This window comes from Ranitomeya imitator, chromosome 2 (assembly GCF_032444005.1).
Source record: "Ranitomeya imitator isolate aRanImi1 chromosome 2, aRanImi1.pri, whole genome shotgun sequence".
Lineage (NCBI taxonomy): Eukaryota > Metazoa > Chordata > Amphibia > Anura > Dendrobatidae > Ranitomeya > Ranitomeya imitator.
In genome coordinates, this window is record NC_091283.1 from 189,085,757 (window position 1) to 189,101,626 (window position 15,870).

At 42.9% G+C, this 15,870-nt stretch overlaps 1 protein-coding gene across 2 annotated transcripts in view; it reads right to left on the reverse strand.

Moving 5' to 3' along the window:
- Positions 1 to 7,325: 7,325 nt before the first annotated feature.
- WHRN (whirlin) overlaps positions 7,326 to 15,870 on the reverse strand; it is a 258,620-nt gene continuing 250,075 nt past the window's right edge. For both annotated transcript variants that reach the window (XM_069748381.1, XM_069748380.1), the window contains one exon: positions 7,326 to 8,364. In XM_069748381.1, coding sequence (XP_069604482.1) covers positions 8,182 to 8,364 — 183 coding nt within the window. In that variant the 3' untranslated portion in view covers positions 7,326 to 8,181. The remainder of the gene's footprint in view (positions 8,365 to 15,870) is intronic.

The window sequence follows — 15,870 nt, forward strand, 5'->3', positions numbered from 1 at the left end:
CGTCCAACGCAATATTCATACACTTCAAAGTTTTGATGTTGGAATTAGTGGGGATCCTAATGGTGAGACCCTAAGAAATCCGTTAGTTATCACCTGTTCAGTGTATAGGTCATAACTTACTAAATTTGGAATAACCCTTTAATGTATCACCAGCACAAATCTCTCTCCTGTAACAACGTAGGTAAAGAGTAACAGCAGACTCCATCGTATTCTCTTCTCACCTGAGGGCAGGACCGTTTCATTTCTTGAGATATATGAATATTTTAATTTTACCGAAAGCATACAGAGAGCTTGAAATTATTGAGAAATACCGTATATACTGGAATATAAGCCGAGATTTTCAGCCCAAATTTTTGGGCTGAAAGTGCCCCTCTCGGCTTATACTCGAGTCAAGGTGGGTGGCAGGGTCGGCGGGTGAGGGGGTGAGGGCACTGAGGTATACTTACCTAGTCCCAGCGATCCTCGCGCTGTCCCTGCTGTCCCACGGTCTTCTGTGCTGCAGCTTCTTCCCCTCTTCAGCGGTCACGTGGGACCGCTCATTACAGAAATGAATAGGCGGCTCCACCTCCCATAGGGGTGGAGCCGCCTATTCATTTCTCTAATCAGCGGTAACGGTGACCGCTGATTAGAGAAAGAAGCTGCGGCACCGAAGACCAGCTGTGACAGGCAGGGGGAGCCGGACGTCGGGACCAGGTAAGTATGTAATAGTCACCTGTCCGCGTTCCAGCCGCCGGGCGCCGCTCCATCTTCCCGACGCCTCCATCTTCCCAGCGTCTGCGCTCTGACTGTTCAGGTCAGAGGGCGCGATGACGCATATAGTGTGCGCGGCGCCCTCTGCCTGATCAGTCAGCGCAGAGACGCCGGGAAGATGGAGGCGCCGGAACGAGACGCCGGGAGCTGCAATCAAGAGAGGTGAGTATGGCTTTTTTTTTTTTTTTACTGCAGCAGCAGTGGCAATGGCACAGCTTTATATAGGGAACTATGAACGGTGCAGAGCACTATATGGGGCACAGCTATAGGGAACAATGAACGGTGCAGAGCACTATATGGGGCACAGCTATAGGGAACAATGAACGGTGCAGAGCACTATATGGGGCACAGCTATAGGGAACAATGAACGGTGCAGAGCACTATATGGGGCACAGCTATAGGGAACAATGAACGGTGCAGAGCACTGTATGGGGCACAGCTATAGGGAACAATGAACGGTGCAGAGCACTATATGGGGCACAGCTATAGGGAAATAATGAACGGTGCAGAGCACTATATGGGGCACAGCTATAGGGAACAATGAACGGTGCAGAGCACTATATGGGACACAGCTATAGGGAAATAATGAAGGGTGCAGAGCACTACATGGGGCACAGCTATAGGGAACAATGAACGGTGCAGAGCACTATATGGGGCACAGCTATAGGGCAATAATGAACAGTGCAGAGCACTATATGGGGCACAGCTATAGGGCAATAATGAACGGTGCAGAGCACTGTATGGGGCACAGCTATAGGGACAATCATGAATGGTGCAGAGCACTATGTGGGGCACAGCTATGGGGCAATAATGAACATGCAGAGCACTATATGGCACAGCTATGGGGCAAGAATGATCTATTTTTATTTTTGAAATTCACCGGTAAATGCTGCATTTCCACCCTAGGCTTATACTCGAGTCAATAAGTTTTCCCAGTTTTTTGTGGCAAAATTAGGGGGGTCGGCTTATACTCGGGTCGGCTTATACTCGAGTATATACGGTATATTAAAATAGATTAGAACGCTCCATATAGGTATGGTATGGTTATATATTACAGCTATATGTACTTGTAAATGGAACCCAATGCTTTCGATAAGAGGCTAAAAAAGTTGATCTTTAATGTTTTGGACATTTTGTACCCTGTGGAAATATAGCGACTTCGCGCCAAGTCGGTCATGTGAATATGATATTTAGGGTACAAGTAGATGTGCTCAGAGGACAAAGGCTGGGCTCTAATTTCAGGATACCGGGGATAGATAGAGTAGTATTCTGTAGTTGAGAAGAGTGGTCATTTTGCCTCCAGTAATTTCCTCTTAATATAGACTTCAATAAGCGCTTTCTTTCTTTTTCTATACTCTGATTTTACGGCTGCCGTAACCTCCACCTCAATGATGAGCGCACAGAACAGTAAACCCTTTAGACTATAGTGAAGGTTAATAACGTGGTTAATTCTCGGTACTTTTCACTTTATGTACATTTGCGATGTTGTATAATGGAGCTGCAGCCTCCAGGATTCAGTGGAAATATCAGTGGATGTGGAGAAAATACGATATATCGTAGCTGCATGAAGCAACTAAGTATGTAGCGGATAAACAGATTTATGAGCAAAACGCCAATCCAGAAAAATGGCTGATGAAAAGATTATTGCCCCAAAGACTACGGAGAGTGAACGTAGAAAGGTCTTGTATCAGTGGTGTTCAATAAGTTATCTACCCCAGCATGTTAGTGTTCGAGAAAAGGATAGAAATCAATGAAAGGATGATTGCTGTATGTGGTGATGATGCACCTTCCTCCTACCAAGTAAAGTTTTGGGCCAAGCAGTTTAAATGGGGTAGGCAATCAACTCAAGATGACCCCTGATCAGGGTGACCTGTCGAATCATCTTCAGAGGAAATGTGCCGTAAAGTGGTGGTTGACAGTGCTTTGGTGACCGCTTCGAAAATTATGTTCAACCAAATACAAAGTGATTCCATCTGCATCATTAAAGCCAATGACCCCGTCAGCTCAAAGTCCAGATCCTGATTTTTAGGGCTTCAGTCGTAAGCCTCGACAGAGCCACTGATGATGAATGGTGATGTGAACGCGAGGACGTGTACTGCTGACGATGATGATTTGTAGGCCTACAGAAATGTACCATCAGTCTCCAGATCATTCGGCAACTGATCGCTGCCATGTTTACTAGGGCCAATGATTGAGATCGAGAATTTTTGCAAACACTAGTTTGGCAAATTATCTGTCAACGTGATGGAGCTATAAAAGGGACGATCTAGCAAGTCCTATGCTGCTTTGTATGGGCAGATTCCTTGTAAAGCTGCTTATAGTCTCAGATACTTTTTACACTGGGACGTTATCTTCACAGTTACTTTCTAATGATGGTATCAATAATTGTCCGGTAGAAGTAGCATCAATCATTTATCATAAATCTAATTGATTTTGCTACTAGAAAATCACTGATTTCTCCAAACTAAAGTGTCCGATGGCAAGAAACTACTATAAAGAGCTGGAGGATAAAACACCCTGCAATCGGATCAATAGCTCCAGCAGGAGAGGGGTGTACTGGTGTGATGAGGACAGAACGGGGACGGGGCTGTGTATCACTGGGTTTGCAGCCAGGCTCAGAACAATGTGCCCTTACAGAACGGAGCAACAAAGAAAGGACTCCATGCAGATGACGGATACACACAACTGATTATACTCACATACACTCAATATCTAGCTATAAAAATAGCATTGCAGGTGATGTAAAAAAAATAACCAAAAATATAAAGGTGCAGGTTATTAGATATGAGAGCATGTATTTATCAATGACAGATACACTTTCTATATTATCTTTGGCTGAAAACTGCTTTAAAGGGAATCTCTCACCAGGGTTTTGTTATGTAATCTGAAAGAACCATCACATAGGGACAGAGACCCGGATTCCTGTGATGTGTGACTTACTAGGCTGCTTGGTGCCATTTTTATATAATCAGGCAGTACTATGAATGCTCAGTTCTGTTTAACCCTGCCCACGTCACTGATTGGCAGATTACACAGAAAACTGCCAATCAGTGGTGGGGGCGGGGTTACACAGAGCAGGAGGACTACAAGACAGGAGACAACTAGTCCTCTAGTTATAATATGCTGATAAAACACTGATTTGATCAAAACTACAAGAAGCAGCCCAGTAAGTGACACATCGCTGGAATCAGGCTGTCTGTCCCTACATTATGCTGGTCTCAGATTACATAGTAAAATCTGTTGACGGATTCTCTTTAAATAGAAGAATGGTATACATACCGTGTTATATATATATATATATATATATATATATATATATATATATATATATATATATATATATATATATATATATATATATTTATATATCTAATATATAAAGCTGAATGTGTGTATGTGTGTATGTATGTCCGGGATTGGCATCTGCACCGTTGCAGCTACAGCCACAAAATTTTGCACAGTCACACGTCTGGACCCCGAGAGCGTCATAGGCTATATTGTGAGGTGAAATTTTAACCCCGTGCATTCCAATTCACCAAACAATTTTGCCCCTATCTACATAATGGGGAAAAAAGTGAAAGGAAAAGTGTTGGAGGCGTCGAAGCTACAGCCACAAAATTTTGCACAGTCACACGTCTGGACCCCGAGAGCGTCATAGGCTATGTTGTGAGGCGAAATTTTAACCCCGCGCGTTCCAATTCACCAAACAATTTTGCCCCTATCTACATAATGGGGAAAAAAGTGAAAGTAAGGCCGGGGTCACACTAGACCGTAATACGGACGAGTGCAATGCGATAAAAAATCGCATAGCGCTCATCCCAATGTTAATCTATGGGGCAGCTCGCATCATCCGATATTTTCTCGGCCGTATTCAGGATCCGAGTGAAATCGCAGCATGCTGCGATTGTCAGCGTTTCTCGGCCGAGAATCGCCAATGAAAGTCTATGCAGGTGAGAAAAAATAGCACAGCACACGGACCATCAGTGTGACTTGCGAGAAATTCTCAGGCATTGGGCAGGTGACAGGAAAGGCTCAGCCATTATTTGCTAATTTTGCAAGTGTGTGAGAAAATCTCACCATACGGATGCCATACGGATGTCACACGGATGTCACACGGATCATTTGATGCGAGAAAATCGCATCCTCGCACTGCACACGGATCACTGTTTTGGTAACATTTGTGCGATTCTCGTCCGTCAAAAACGGACCGTTTTTTTATACGTTGTGTGTGTCCCCGGCCTAAAAGTATTGGAGGCGTCGCAGCTACAGCCACAAAATTTTGCACAGTCACACGTCCGGACCCTGAGAGCGTCATAAGCTATGTTGTGAGGTGAAATTTTAACCCCGTGCTTTCCAATTCACCAAACAATTTTGCCCCTATCTACATAATGGGAAAAAATGAAAGGAAAAGTGTTGGAGGCAAATTGACAGCTGCCAGATGTGAACAAGGGGGACGTAAAGAGTGAGAGCGATGGCGCCAAAGAGTATATACCGTACAGTTGCTAAGGTGGGGCCCCGACATGGGATACTCACCACACACGGGGATATGAACACACACACAAAATGCGCCACACACTACCACGTGCTTGAACACATATCACCCTCAGCACACAATTCACCACACATTCTCCAACCTCGCCACATAAAAGTCGAAACACAAAAGTCGCCGCTCAAAACTCGCCACGCGCAGAACTCGCCACATGCAAAAACTAGGCTCTTGCAAAACTCGCCACAAGTGCAAAACTCACCTCATGGAAAACTCGCCACACACAAAACTTGCACACGCGGAAAAATTGCCACATGCACAAAAGTTGCAACACATGCAAAATTTGCCTCACACAAAACTTGCACATATTCAAAAGGCACCACACAAAACTCGCCACGCTCAAAACTCGCCATGCGCAAAACTTGCTGCACGCAAGTTGCTACACTAACCTGTCACATGCAACTCGACACACAAAAAGTTGCTACACGCATGTTGCCACACAAAACTCATCTCACAAAAGTCGCTACATGCATGTCGCCACACGCAACTCAACACACACAACTTGACAAACGAAACTCGCCCTAAAACACACACAAGTCTGGTCTTATCCTTCAAAAATAAAAATCTGATTAATAAGCAGACAAACTACAACAAATGTACCATATAGGAAATATGGCAGCTGTCAGTCACATGACCTGTCTATTATGTGTATGTGTGAGCTAATATATACTGCCAGGGGGAGGGCTTCCTGTTGGCTGGGGATTTATCAGGCTGCCAATTTAGCTTACAAATACTGAGGTAAAAATACTGAGCAAATAACGTGTGAACGAGGTCTAATACAGAAGGAGATGACACACAGGTATATACTATATACAGGGGAGATGACACACAGATATATACTATATACAGGAGAGATGACACAGGTATATACTATATAGAGGAGGAGATGACATACAGGTACATATATATACAGGAGGAGATGACATACAGGTATATACTATATACAGGAGGAGATGACACACAGGTATATACTATATACAGGAGCAGATGACCTACAGGTATATACTATATACAGGAGGAGATGACATACAGGTATATGCTATATATAGATGACATGCAGGTATATACTATATACAGGAGGAGATGACACACAGATATATACTATATACAGGGGAGATGACACACAGGTATATACTATATACAGGAGGAGATGACATACAAGTATATACTATATATAGAAGGAGATGACATTCAGGTATATACTATATATAGGGGAGATGACACACAGCAGGTATATAATATATACAGGGGAGATGACATACAGGTATATACTATATACAGGAGATGACATACATATGTATACTATATATAAGGGAGATGACAAACATGTATATACTGAGGTGATGAGGTGAAAATGAGAGGTGTGAGGTGAGAATGAAAAGGTGTGAGTGCAAAATGAGAGGAGTGAGGAAAAATAATGGAGTGATCAGAAAATGACAGATGTGAGGTTGAAATTACAAGTGTTAGGGGGGAATGAGAGGAGTGAGGGAGAAAATGAGAGATGTGAGGGGGAAAATGAAAGATGTGATTGGGAAAATGAGAGGCGTGATGGGAAAATAAGAGAAGTGAGGTGCTATAACTAACCACAGATATTTACTATGCCCAGGCAACGCCGGGCTCTTCAGCTAGTATATATATATATATATATTAAAATCCAGAAAAAGGAAACTGACAAAGCTTCGTATGTAAGGAGCCTTTATTCACCAACACCAGCTACATTTCTGCTCTGTCTATGAAGCCTTGAGAAAGCCCTGAAATGTTTCTGGTGTTGGTGAAGGATGTATATTTACTCTTTCACTATTTAGAATGTATTGCCTCCTTTTTTGAATATATATATATATATATATATATATATATATATATATATATATATACACTGTATATATTACAATTGCCAGTGAGTTCATGTGTGGCGATTTTTATATTACGGAGGACGTGATATCATTGACTTTCTGAGTTCTTCACCTAAAGTATTAGTACAACGTACTCTTCATTGTCTATAGCTCCAGCGATGGTCACACGCTCACATAATTTCTCTAATATGAGGTTTATTGAAAAAGTAAAGTGACAAGCTCTGTAATTACATACATATTACATGGATGGTCACATTGTGGGCTGCACGTCACTCAAACACTGTAGCAGGACGGGAGTGGGAGTCACTCTCCTCCATTAAAGGCTAATAAGTAACAGGCACAGAGCAGCACTGGAGACGAGGTCCGTCATATTTGTATGCTGCCATAAGCTATCACCGACCAACTGTTATCTATCAGTCTAGAGAGGAATCGGTACAATTACATTTAAAACGTCTTGTCTTTGCTCGCGTTTCATAGGATAGATGGAGAAAGCGTCTTCTTAGCGACAACACACCTGCAGTTGTGGCATCATGGTGTAAAGAACACTGCTGGGCGTCATCCTGATGATAATTAGCAAGTACTGGCACTTATTAATTATCATCAGGAGCTAGATCAGTGTTACCCTAATTCCACAATACCAGGCAGCAACAGACAAGTTATCTGTAAAGGTGATGTAGACCACTACCTACATTATCTTCTAGGGGTCATGTTTTCCCTTGACACCATGATTTTGATTTGCTCAATAGATCGGCCTCGTCCACTTTCTATTCATCGTATACGTAGTAGGTATCCATTGATCATCTCCAATATATATGCTTTCCTTCTCTGCTATCTGCCCCAGCGGTAAGCAGACACACATTTATAGTATAACGGGAGTATATAAGCCACATGTTGGACAGCAGAACCACGTATGTAGCAAGGGCACACAAATGGCAGCTACTCAGTATACACACTAGCATGTAGTACGTGTTTCTCGTGGCACTGGCCCCCCGGCTGGGTTACACGCTTTTACTTGGATATCACAAGTAGCCACTATAGTGAGACATTGAACTCTGTGACCAGAAAGTCCATGTAATTCTTTTCTTTGGTCTTGAAAGCTTCAGCAATGATCCTGGCAGCCTCCCGATGTTCTTTATCTTGTAAGGAGACTCCATTCACCTCCAGGATGACCTGGCCCACATGGAGCTTGCTGCAGTTATGAGCAGAGCCTCCTCTCTACAAAAAAAAGGAAGGGGCGAGTTAAATCAAGCTTCTATTAAATCAAGTTTTTATATTAACTTTTTTTTTCATGTCACAATTGACACTCCTCAACATTGAAATTGCAATGCCAAGAAGGAAAAATTGTGGAATTCACAGGAAATGGTGAAAAAGTGGAAATAAAGTTTATAAAATATCTCGATTTAATCAGTATGTAGCCTAAGCGCCATGTGCAGAAGTCCCCGCACTTACAGCCTCATCTGGTATCAATGAGGATATTAATGGTCGTCTGAGGAATGTTTTGCCACTGAATGCACTTGGGTATGAAAATCATCAAGATCCGCTGCTGGCAGTGCCCTTTGCAATTGCTGACCAATGAAGTCCTAGATGTGTGCGATGAGAGACAAGTCCAAAGACGCTGCAGGCCACATGCTGCTCACAGTAGCACGAGCAACATGCTGCCTGGCGTTATGCTGAAAAACGGCTCCTGGGACACTTTGAGAACTGGCCACACTGTCATTTTTGTTATTAGCAGCAAAAGGCTGGTTCAAATTCTATCTTTTATATTGAAGCATCTAATGAACATGTGCAAAGATCATTTTGAGGGCCGTGACAGCTGTGACATATCCAATTGTGAATGGAGGATTCTGTGTTTTCCGCCTTGTATAGAGGCGTTACGTGTTATTATAATTCTTCCTGTGGTGATAATGAGACTGCTGGAAAGTCTTCTTTCATGAACAGGAAGTAGGAGTCTAAAATTGCCCCGATGGCCAGTGTGAAAATTGCAAGATTTCTAATTTTTGTAATACTTATTGTTATATGAGAAAGAAAAACTTTGCCAAACACAAAAAACCTGATTTGGTCAATAGATCTGATGACAATTTTTTTTAAGGCTATGCAAGAAAGCACCCCAGAGCCTGTTTTCACCTTCCTGACCAGGCCAAATTTTACAATTCTGACCAGAGTCCCTTTATGTGGTAATAACTCTGGAACTATTGATCGGATCCCATCGATCCTGAGACTCTTTTCTCGTGACATATTGAACTTCATGATAGTGGTAAAATTTGTTTGATATGACTTGCGTTTATTTGTGAAAATATCGGCAATTTGGCAAAACTTTTTGAAAATGTCGCAATATTCAAACTTTTATATTTGCCCTTAAATCAGAAAGTTATAGAGCACAAAATGTTAATAAATAAAATTTCACACATGTCTACTTTACATCTGAACAATTTTTGAAACATAATTTTTTTTTGCTATGAAGGTTAAAAGTTTACCAGCGATTTCTCTTTTTTACAACAAAATCTACACAACCATTTTTTAGGGGCCTCGTCACCTTTGAAGTAACTTTGAGGGGTCTATATGACAGAAAATACCCAAAAGTGACACCATTCTAAAAAGTGCACCCCTCAAAGTCTTCCAAACCAGACCCAAGAAGTTTATTAACCCTTCAAGTGCTTCACAGGAACTGACGCAATGTGGAAGGAAAAAATGAACATTTACTTTTTTTTCACAAAAACTTTAGACCTATTTTTTTATTTTCACAATGGTAATATAAGATAATAGACCTCAAAATTTGTTGTGAAAATGCTCCTGAGTATGTCGATACCCTACGTGTGGGGGAAAACCACTGTTTGGGCGCATGGCAGGGCTCGGAAGGGAAGGAGCACAGTTTGACTTTTGTGAATGCAAAATTGGCTGGACTCGAGAGTGGACATCATGTCACGCTTGGAGAGACCCTGATGTGCCTAAACAGTGGAAACCCCACACAAGTGACCCCAGATTGGAAACCAGACCCTCAAGGAACTTATCTAGACATGTGGTGAGCACCTTGAACCCCCAGGTGCTTCACAGAAATTTATAAAATTGAGTTGTGAAAAATTAAAAAAAATATTTTTTTTGCAGAAAATAATTTTTTAACCCCATTTTTTTTTTTTTCAAGGGTAACAGCAAATAGATCCCAAAAATTGTTGTTCAATTTTTTCCTGAGTACCCTGATACCCCATATGTGGTGGAAAACTACTGTTTGGGTGCACGGCAGGACTCGGAAGGGAAGGAGTGATGGTTTGGAGCGCAGACTGTGATGCACACCATGTCGCATTTGGAGAGCCCCTGATGTGCCAAACAGAGGAAATCCCCCACTAATGACCCCATTTTGGAAACTAGACCCCCCCAAGGAATTATCTAGAGGCATAGTTATAGAAATGATAATAATGCTTTTGGTTTTACTGGAGCGTACTCTGCACCTTTTTTGTATTCTTCCCTTCTTTGCTGTTTGGGGAACCTCTGCTGGAAAAATGTTGACCTGGGACGATACAGTCACTATCAGTTTCAGTAGTACTGGAACCCTCACCTTCCTGAGTGCCAAACATTAGGGCCTTGATGGCTACCTCCTGAAACTGAATGAAGGTCCCCATATTGCCTGCAGATAGAACAGCACAAAAGCATTATGTGCCATCTGTACAATGTGCACGGCCATTTTTTGTACCATACATTAGCTTGTCGTAAGGCACTGTATGGTTTGGGGACCTGATCTGAGCAATCTACACCCCCCCATGTACTTTGGGACTTGTGTTGTGGTATCTCAGACTGTGAGAAGGAAGCTGTTGTCACGGTGTATGGTGGTCAAGATAAGGACATCCCTCTTGTTCTTGACCACCAGCATGCTGTCGCTGCATTGGGCTCTGCTTTTCACCCTTTTGCCCTATTAGCGGCTTAGGGAGGCCTCTGATATTTTTGCACCTTACTACATGCAACGGTACCTCTGACAGAGAGGGTCTTGAAGAGTGGGATGCAGGTGTAACAGTTATCTATGTAGAGGTGCTTACCTTTATCCAGCAGTGGGTGCAGCAAATCCCACACAATTTTCCCACTCGCCCCCAGGACGGGGGGTCAATCTGGGTGTTATTCCCTTCCTAGACCCTAAATCTGTGTGTGTCCCCTGAGATACTCTCGCACATCTTGTACAGTTTAATTCCATTCCTGGCCTGTCTAGGCCCTAGGGCGCCTTGCTGGGGGTCTCTCCTCACTAGATGAGGAGGAAGAGGAATAGAGGACTGTGGGCTGAATCCGTGTCGGAGGCAAGGAAACAGTATGCGTCCTCTGGCGAACAGCGTCTTCTTGATGAATGGGCCATTGTTATTTTATTCTTGATAACACTGGGGATTTGTGCTTTTTCACTTATGTTGTGTGCGGCTTGTGTAAAGGGTACTATTATAAAAAATAGAAAACAAGTAAAAAGTAAAGTAAACATTTGGAAGAAACGCTTGAAAAATGAAAAGAAAAATTAGTAGATGTAAATAAATTTTGTATAAAAGAAATTATAGTGACGTTCACTACACTAATATCTTACCGATAAAGTTACTCGGTGCTAACTACTCTCTTTTTTTGCAAACATCACTAACACTGGGACGTTCCCTCCCCTAATGCACTGGCTAAGAAATTACCCAGCGATAACAATTTATTTTTTTCGTAAAAGAAAAACGCTACCTCCCAACCTATAGTGCTATTTTGTGCTATTATTTTTTTTTCTAAAAGAAAATTGTATGTCACTAACACTGTGACATCTGTTCCCCAATATAGCTGCACTATACTAACTACTAATTTTTTTTTCTAAAAAAAAACAAAAAACGGATATCACTAACACTGTGACGTCTGCTACTCTAACTAGCTGAGAAAAAGAAAAAGTCCCTTGGTGCCAACTCTGATCAGCAACGACACTGATCAGAGTGCTGTAGCCATGGGAAGAACACAAATGCTCAGCGCAGGACGCCACGCACACGAAAGAAAGTGCACAAAAATACAATTGGGAGTGGGGGGGATGGAGGAAGGGGAAGGAGGTGAAACAGAGATTGGGGATCATCTGCCGCTGCTGGGATCACAGATCAGTCACACAGCGGCCAGTATGCAGCACAGGAGACAGATCGCAGGAGGATCGTACTGGCCACCAATGAATTTTTCTCTCCCCGGTAACATAGGGGGTCTACAACTACTCTGCACGCCACCTTTACCTCAGAGTTGGCATGCAGAGTGGTGATCACCATTTTAGATTAACCCCTTTGGCGCTGTGTGGTCAGTAACTATTGCTCAGCCAATCAGCGCCAAAGGGATTAATCAGGAGAGGTGACATCACGATCACCCCATCCATTGTGATCTGTTCTGTCTCAGACATCACCAATCACAGCATGGCACGTTTTTTTTCCCAACTTTATTGCGACATCACTGTGAGCAGCCAATCACTGCGATCGCTGACATGGGGGGAAGTACAGCCCCCCGGGCGATGTGCAGGAATAGTCATCTTAATAGGCATCATAACTCGGTCACCTTGTGATGCAGCACAGTGAGCAGAAATAGTGGCGCCATATACACTACCATTCAAAAGTTTAGGGTCGCCCAGACAATTTTGTGTTTTCCATGAAAACTCATACTTTTATTAATCCAATGAGTTGCCAAATGAATTAAAAATCTAGTCCAGACATTGACAAGGTTCGAAAAAAGATTTTTATTTGACACTAGATGGCAGCCCGATTCTAAAGAATCGGGAGTCTAGAATCCATATATACTTTATTTATTCAAATGTAAGAATAATACAATCTAATATATAATTGCCTAGAATACTACTTCCTGCAATTTGTGCCAACTTCCTGTCCGGAGCTAATGTCCGGAGCTAATGTCCGGAGCTAAGTGACGTCAACAGTGTCCAGTGTCTGATTGGTTGCCGCCTGCTGCGAGCGACCAATCAGAAACGTGCCGTACTGTGACACACTCCGCCCGCCATTTTGGTGTGATTTTTGAATTTTTACCTCACAGCAAGTTTCTACTGCGTGGAGGCGGGCCCAGTGACGTTGCTCTTCAAGCTCCTGCCGAATTTCGTCAAAAAAATGATAATACCATTTACCAAAACTATATATATTTAGTTGTGAAGTGGTTCAGTGACATTTTCACACCAATTTTGAACTTTTGTTTGGTGTTTTCTCCATATACTGCCTATTATTTTTGTTCTTTCTTACTATTATTTATTAATTGTATTATTCTTACATTTGAATAAATAAAGTATATATGGATTCTAGACTCCCGATTCTTTAGAATCGGGCTGCCATCTAGTTAATAAATAATAGTAAGAAAGAACAAAAATAATAGGCAGTATATGGAGAAAACACCAAACAAAAGTTCAAAATTGGTGTGAAAATGTCACTGAACCACTTCACAACTAAATATATATAGTTTTGGTAAATGGTATTATCATTTTTTTGACGAAATTCGGCAGGAGCTTGAAGAGCAACGTCACTGGGCCCGCCTCCACGCAGTAGAAACTTGCTGTGAGGTAAAAATTCAAAAATCACACCAACATGGCGGGCGGAGTGTGTCACAGTACGGCACGTTTCTGATTGGTCGCTCGCAGCAGGCGGCAACCAATCAGACACTGGACACTGTTGACGTCACTTATCTCCGGACATTATCTCCGGACATTAGCTCCGGACATTAGCTCCGGACATTAGCTCCGGACAAAGCCACGGAAGTTGGCACAAATTGCAGGAAGTAGTATTCTAGGCAATTATATATTAGATAATAATTTTCTCCTTCAAACTTTGCTTTCGTCAAAGAATGCTCCCTTTGCAGCAATTACAGCATTGCAGACCTTTGGCATTCTAGCAGTTAATTTGCTGAGGTAATCTGGAGAAATGTCCCCCCCATGCTTCCAGAAGCCCCTCCACAAGTTGGTTTGGCTTGATGGGCACTTTTTGCACCATACGGCCAAGCTGCTCCCACAACAGCTCAATGGGTCTGAGATCTGGTGACTGCGCTGGCCGCTCCATTACAGATAGATACCAGCTGCCTGCTTCTTCCCTAAATAGTTGTTGCATAATTTGGCGGTGTGCTTTGGGCCATTGTCCTGTTGTAGGATGAAATTGGCTCCAATCAAGCGCTGTCCACAGGGTATGGCATGGCGTTGCAAAATGGAGTGATAGGCTTCCTTATTCAATATCCCTTTTACCTTGTACAAATCTCCCACTGTCACGGAGTTACCGCGACAGAGCAGTACCAGAAGACAGCAGCGTCTGATGGCTCCTGCTTCCACGCTGATTGTTTTCCTTCAGCAGGACAGGGGTTAATAGGCCATGTGGAAATCCCTGCTTTCAGCTGTGCTCGGTTAGCCACTCCTCTCTCCTATAAAAGCTAGGCCTTCTGGTCAGATCCTTGTCTTGCTAGATAGGGCTGGAGTAGTGAAGAGCTGCTGTTTGGAGAGCTGGAGGAATTTATTGTATGACTGTTGCTTGGTTTGTACGCATGGAAATTCCTCATCCTTACCTGCCTTATTTTCTTCCCACGTCCTACTCACCCTGGTGAATACCTCTGTTATTTGTGAGAGTATATTTTGTGTGAGTGGAGTTTTCTTTTACCCTTGTCTTGGTTCCCCTGTTTGTCGGGTTTCTGTACTACGGTACACGGTAGCTCCTCTCTTCCCCGGGTGGGGAAGGGGACAGACGCAGGGCTGCAGTTAGGAGACAGGGCAAGGGTGGAGGCCCCGGCATCCTCGCTAGCTGAGGTATCCTGGGGAACAGGGCGGCTTAGGGCGCCCCCTAGTGCTAAGGCCAGGAAAGGTGCCCCTGGTCCCAATTTACTCGCCAGTCCAGTCGTTACACCCACTTTACCAGCACCAAAGCAACCCCGGACTATTACATTACCTCCACCATGCTTGACAGATGGCATCAGACAATCTTCCAGGATATTTTCAGTTGTTCTGCGTTTCACAAAGGTTCTTCTGTGTGATCCAAACACCTCAAACTTGGATTCGTCTGTCCATAACACTTTTTTCCAATCTTCCTCTGTCCAATGTTCGTGTTCTTTTGCCCATATTAATCTTTTCCTTTTATTAGCCAGTCTCAGATATGGCTTTTTCTTTGCCACTCTACCCTGGAGGCCAGCATCCCGGAGTCGTCTCTTCACTGTAGACATTGACACTGGCGTTTTGCGTGTACTATTTAATGAAGCTGCCAGGTGAGGACCTGTGAGGCCTCGATTTCTCAAACTACAGACTCTAATGTACTTGTCTTGTTGCTCAGTTATGCAGCTGGGCCTCCCACTTCTCTTTCTACTCTGGTTAGAGACTGTTTGTGCTCTCCTCTGAAGGGAGTAGTACACACCGTTGTAGGAAATATTCAGTTTCTTGGCAATTTCTCGCATGGAATAGCCTTCATTTCTAAGAACAAGAATAGACTGTCGGGTTTCACATGAAAGTTCTTTTTTCTGGCCATTTTGAGAGTTTAATGGAACCAATAAATGTAATGCTCCAGATTCTCAACTAGCTCAAAGGAAGGTCATGTTTATAGGTTCTCAAATCAGCCAAAATGTTTTCAGCTGTGCTAACATACCTGCACAAGGGTTTTCAAGGGTATTCTAACCATCCATTAGCCTTCTTACACAGTTAGCAAACACAAAGTACGATAAGAACACTGGAGTGATGATTGTTGGAAATGGGCCTCTATACACCTATGAAGATATTGCATTACAAACCAGATGTCT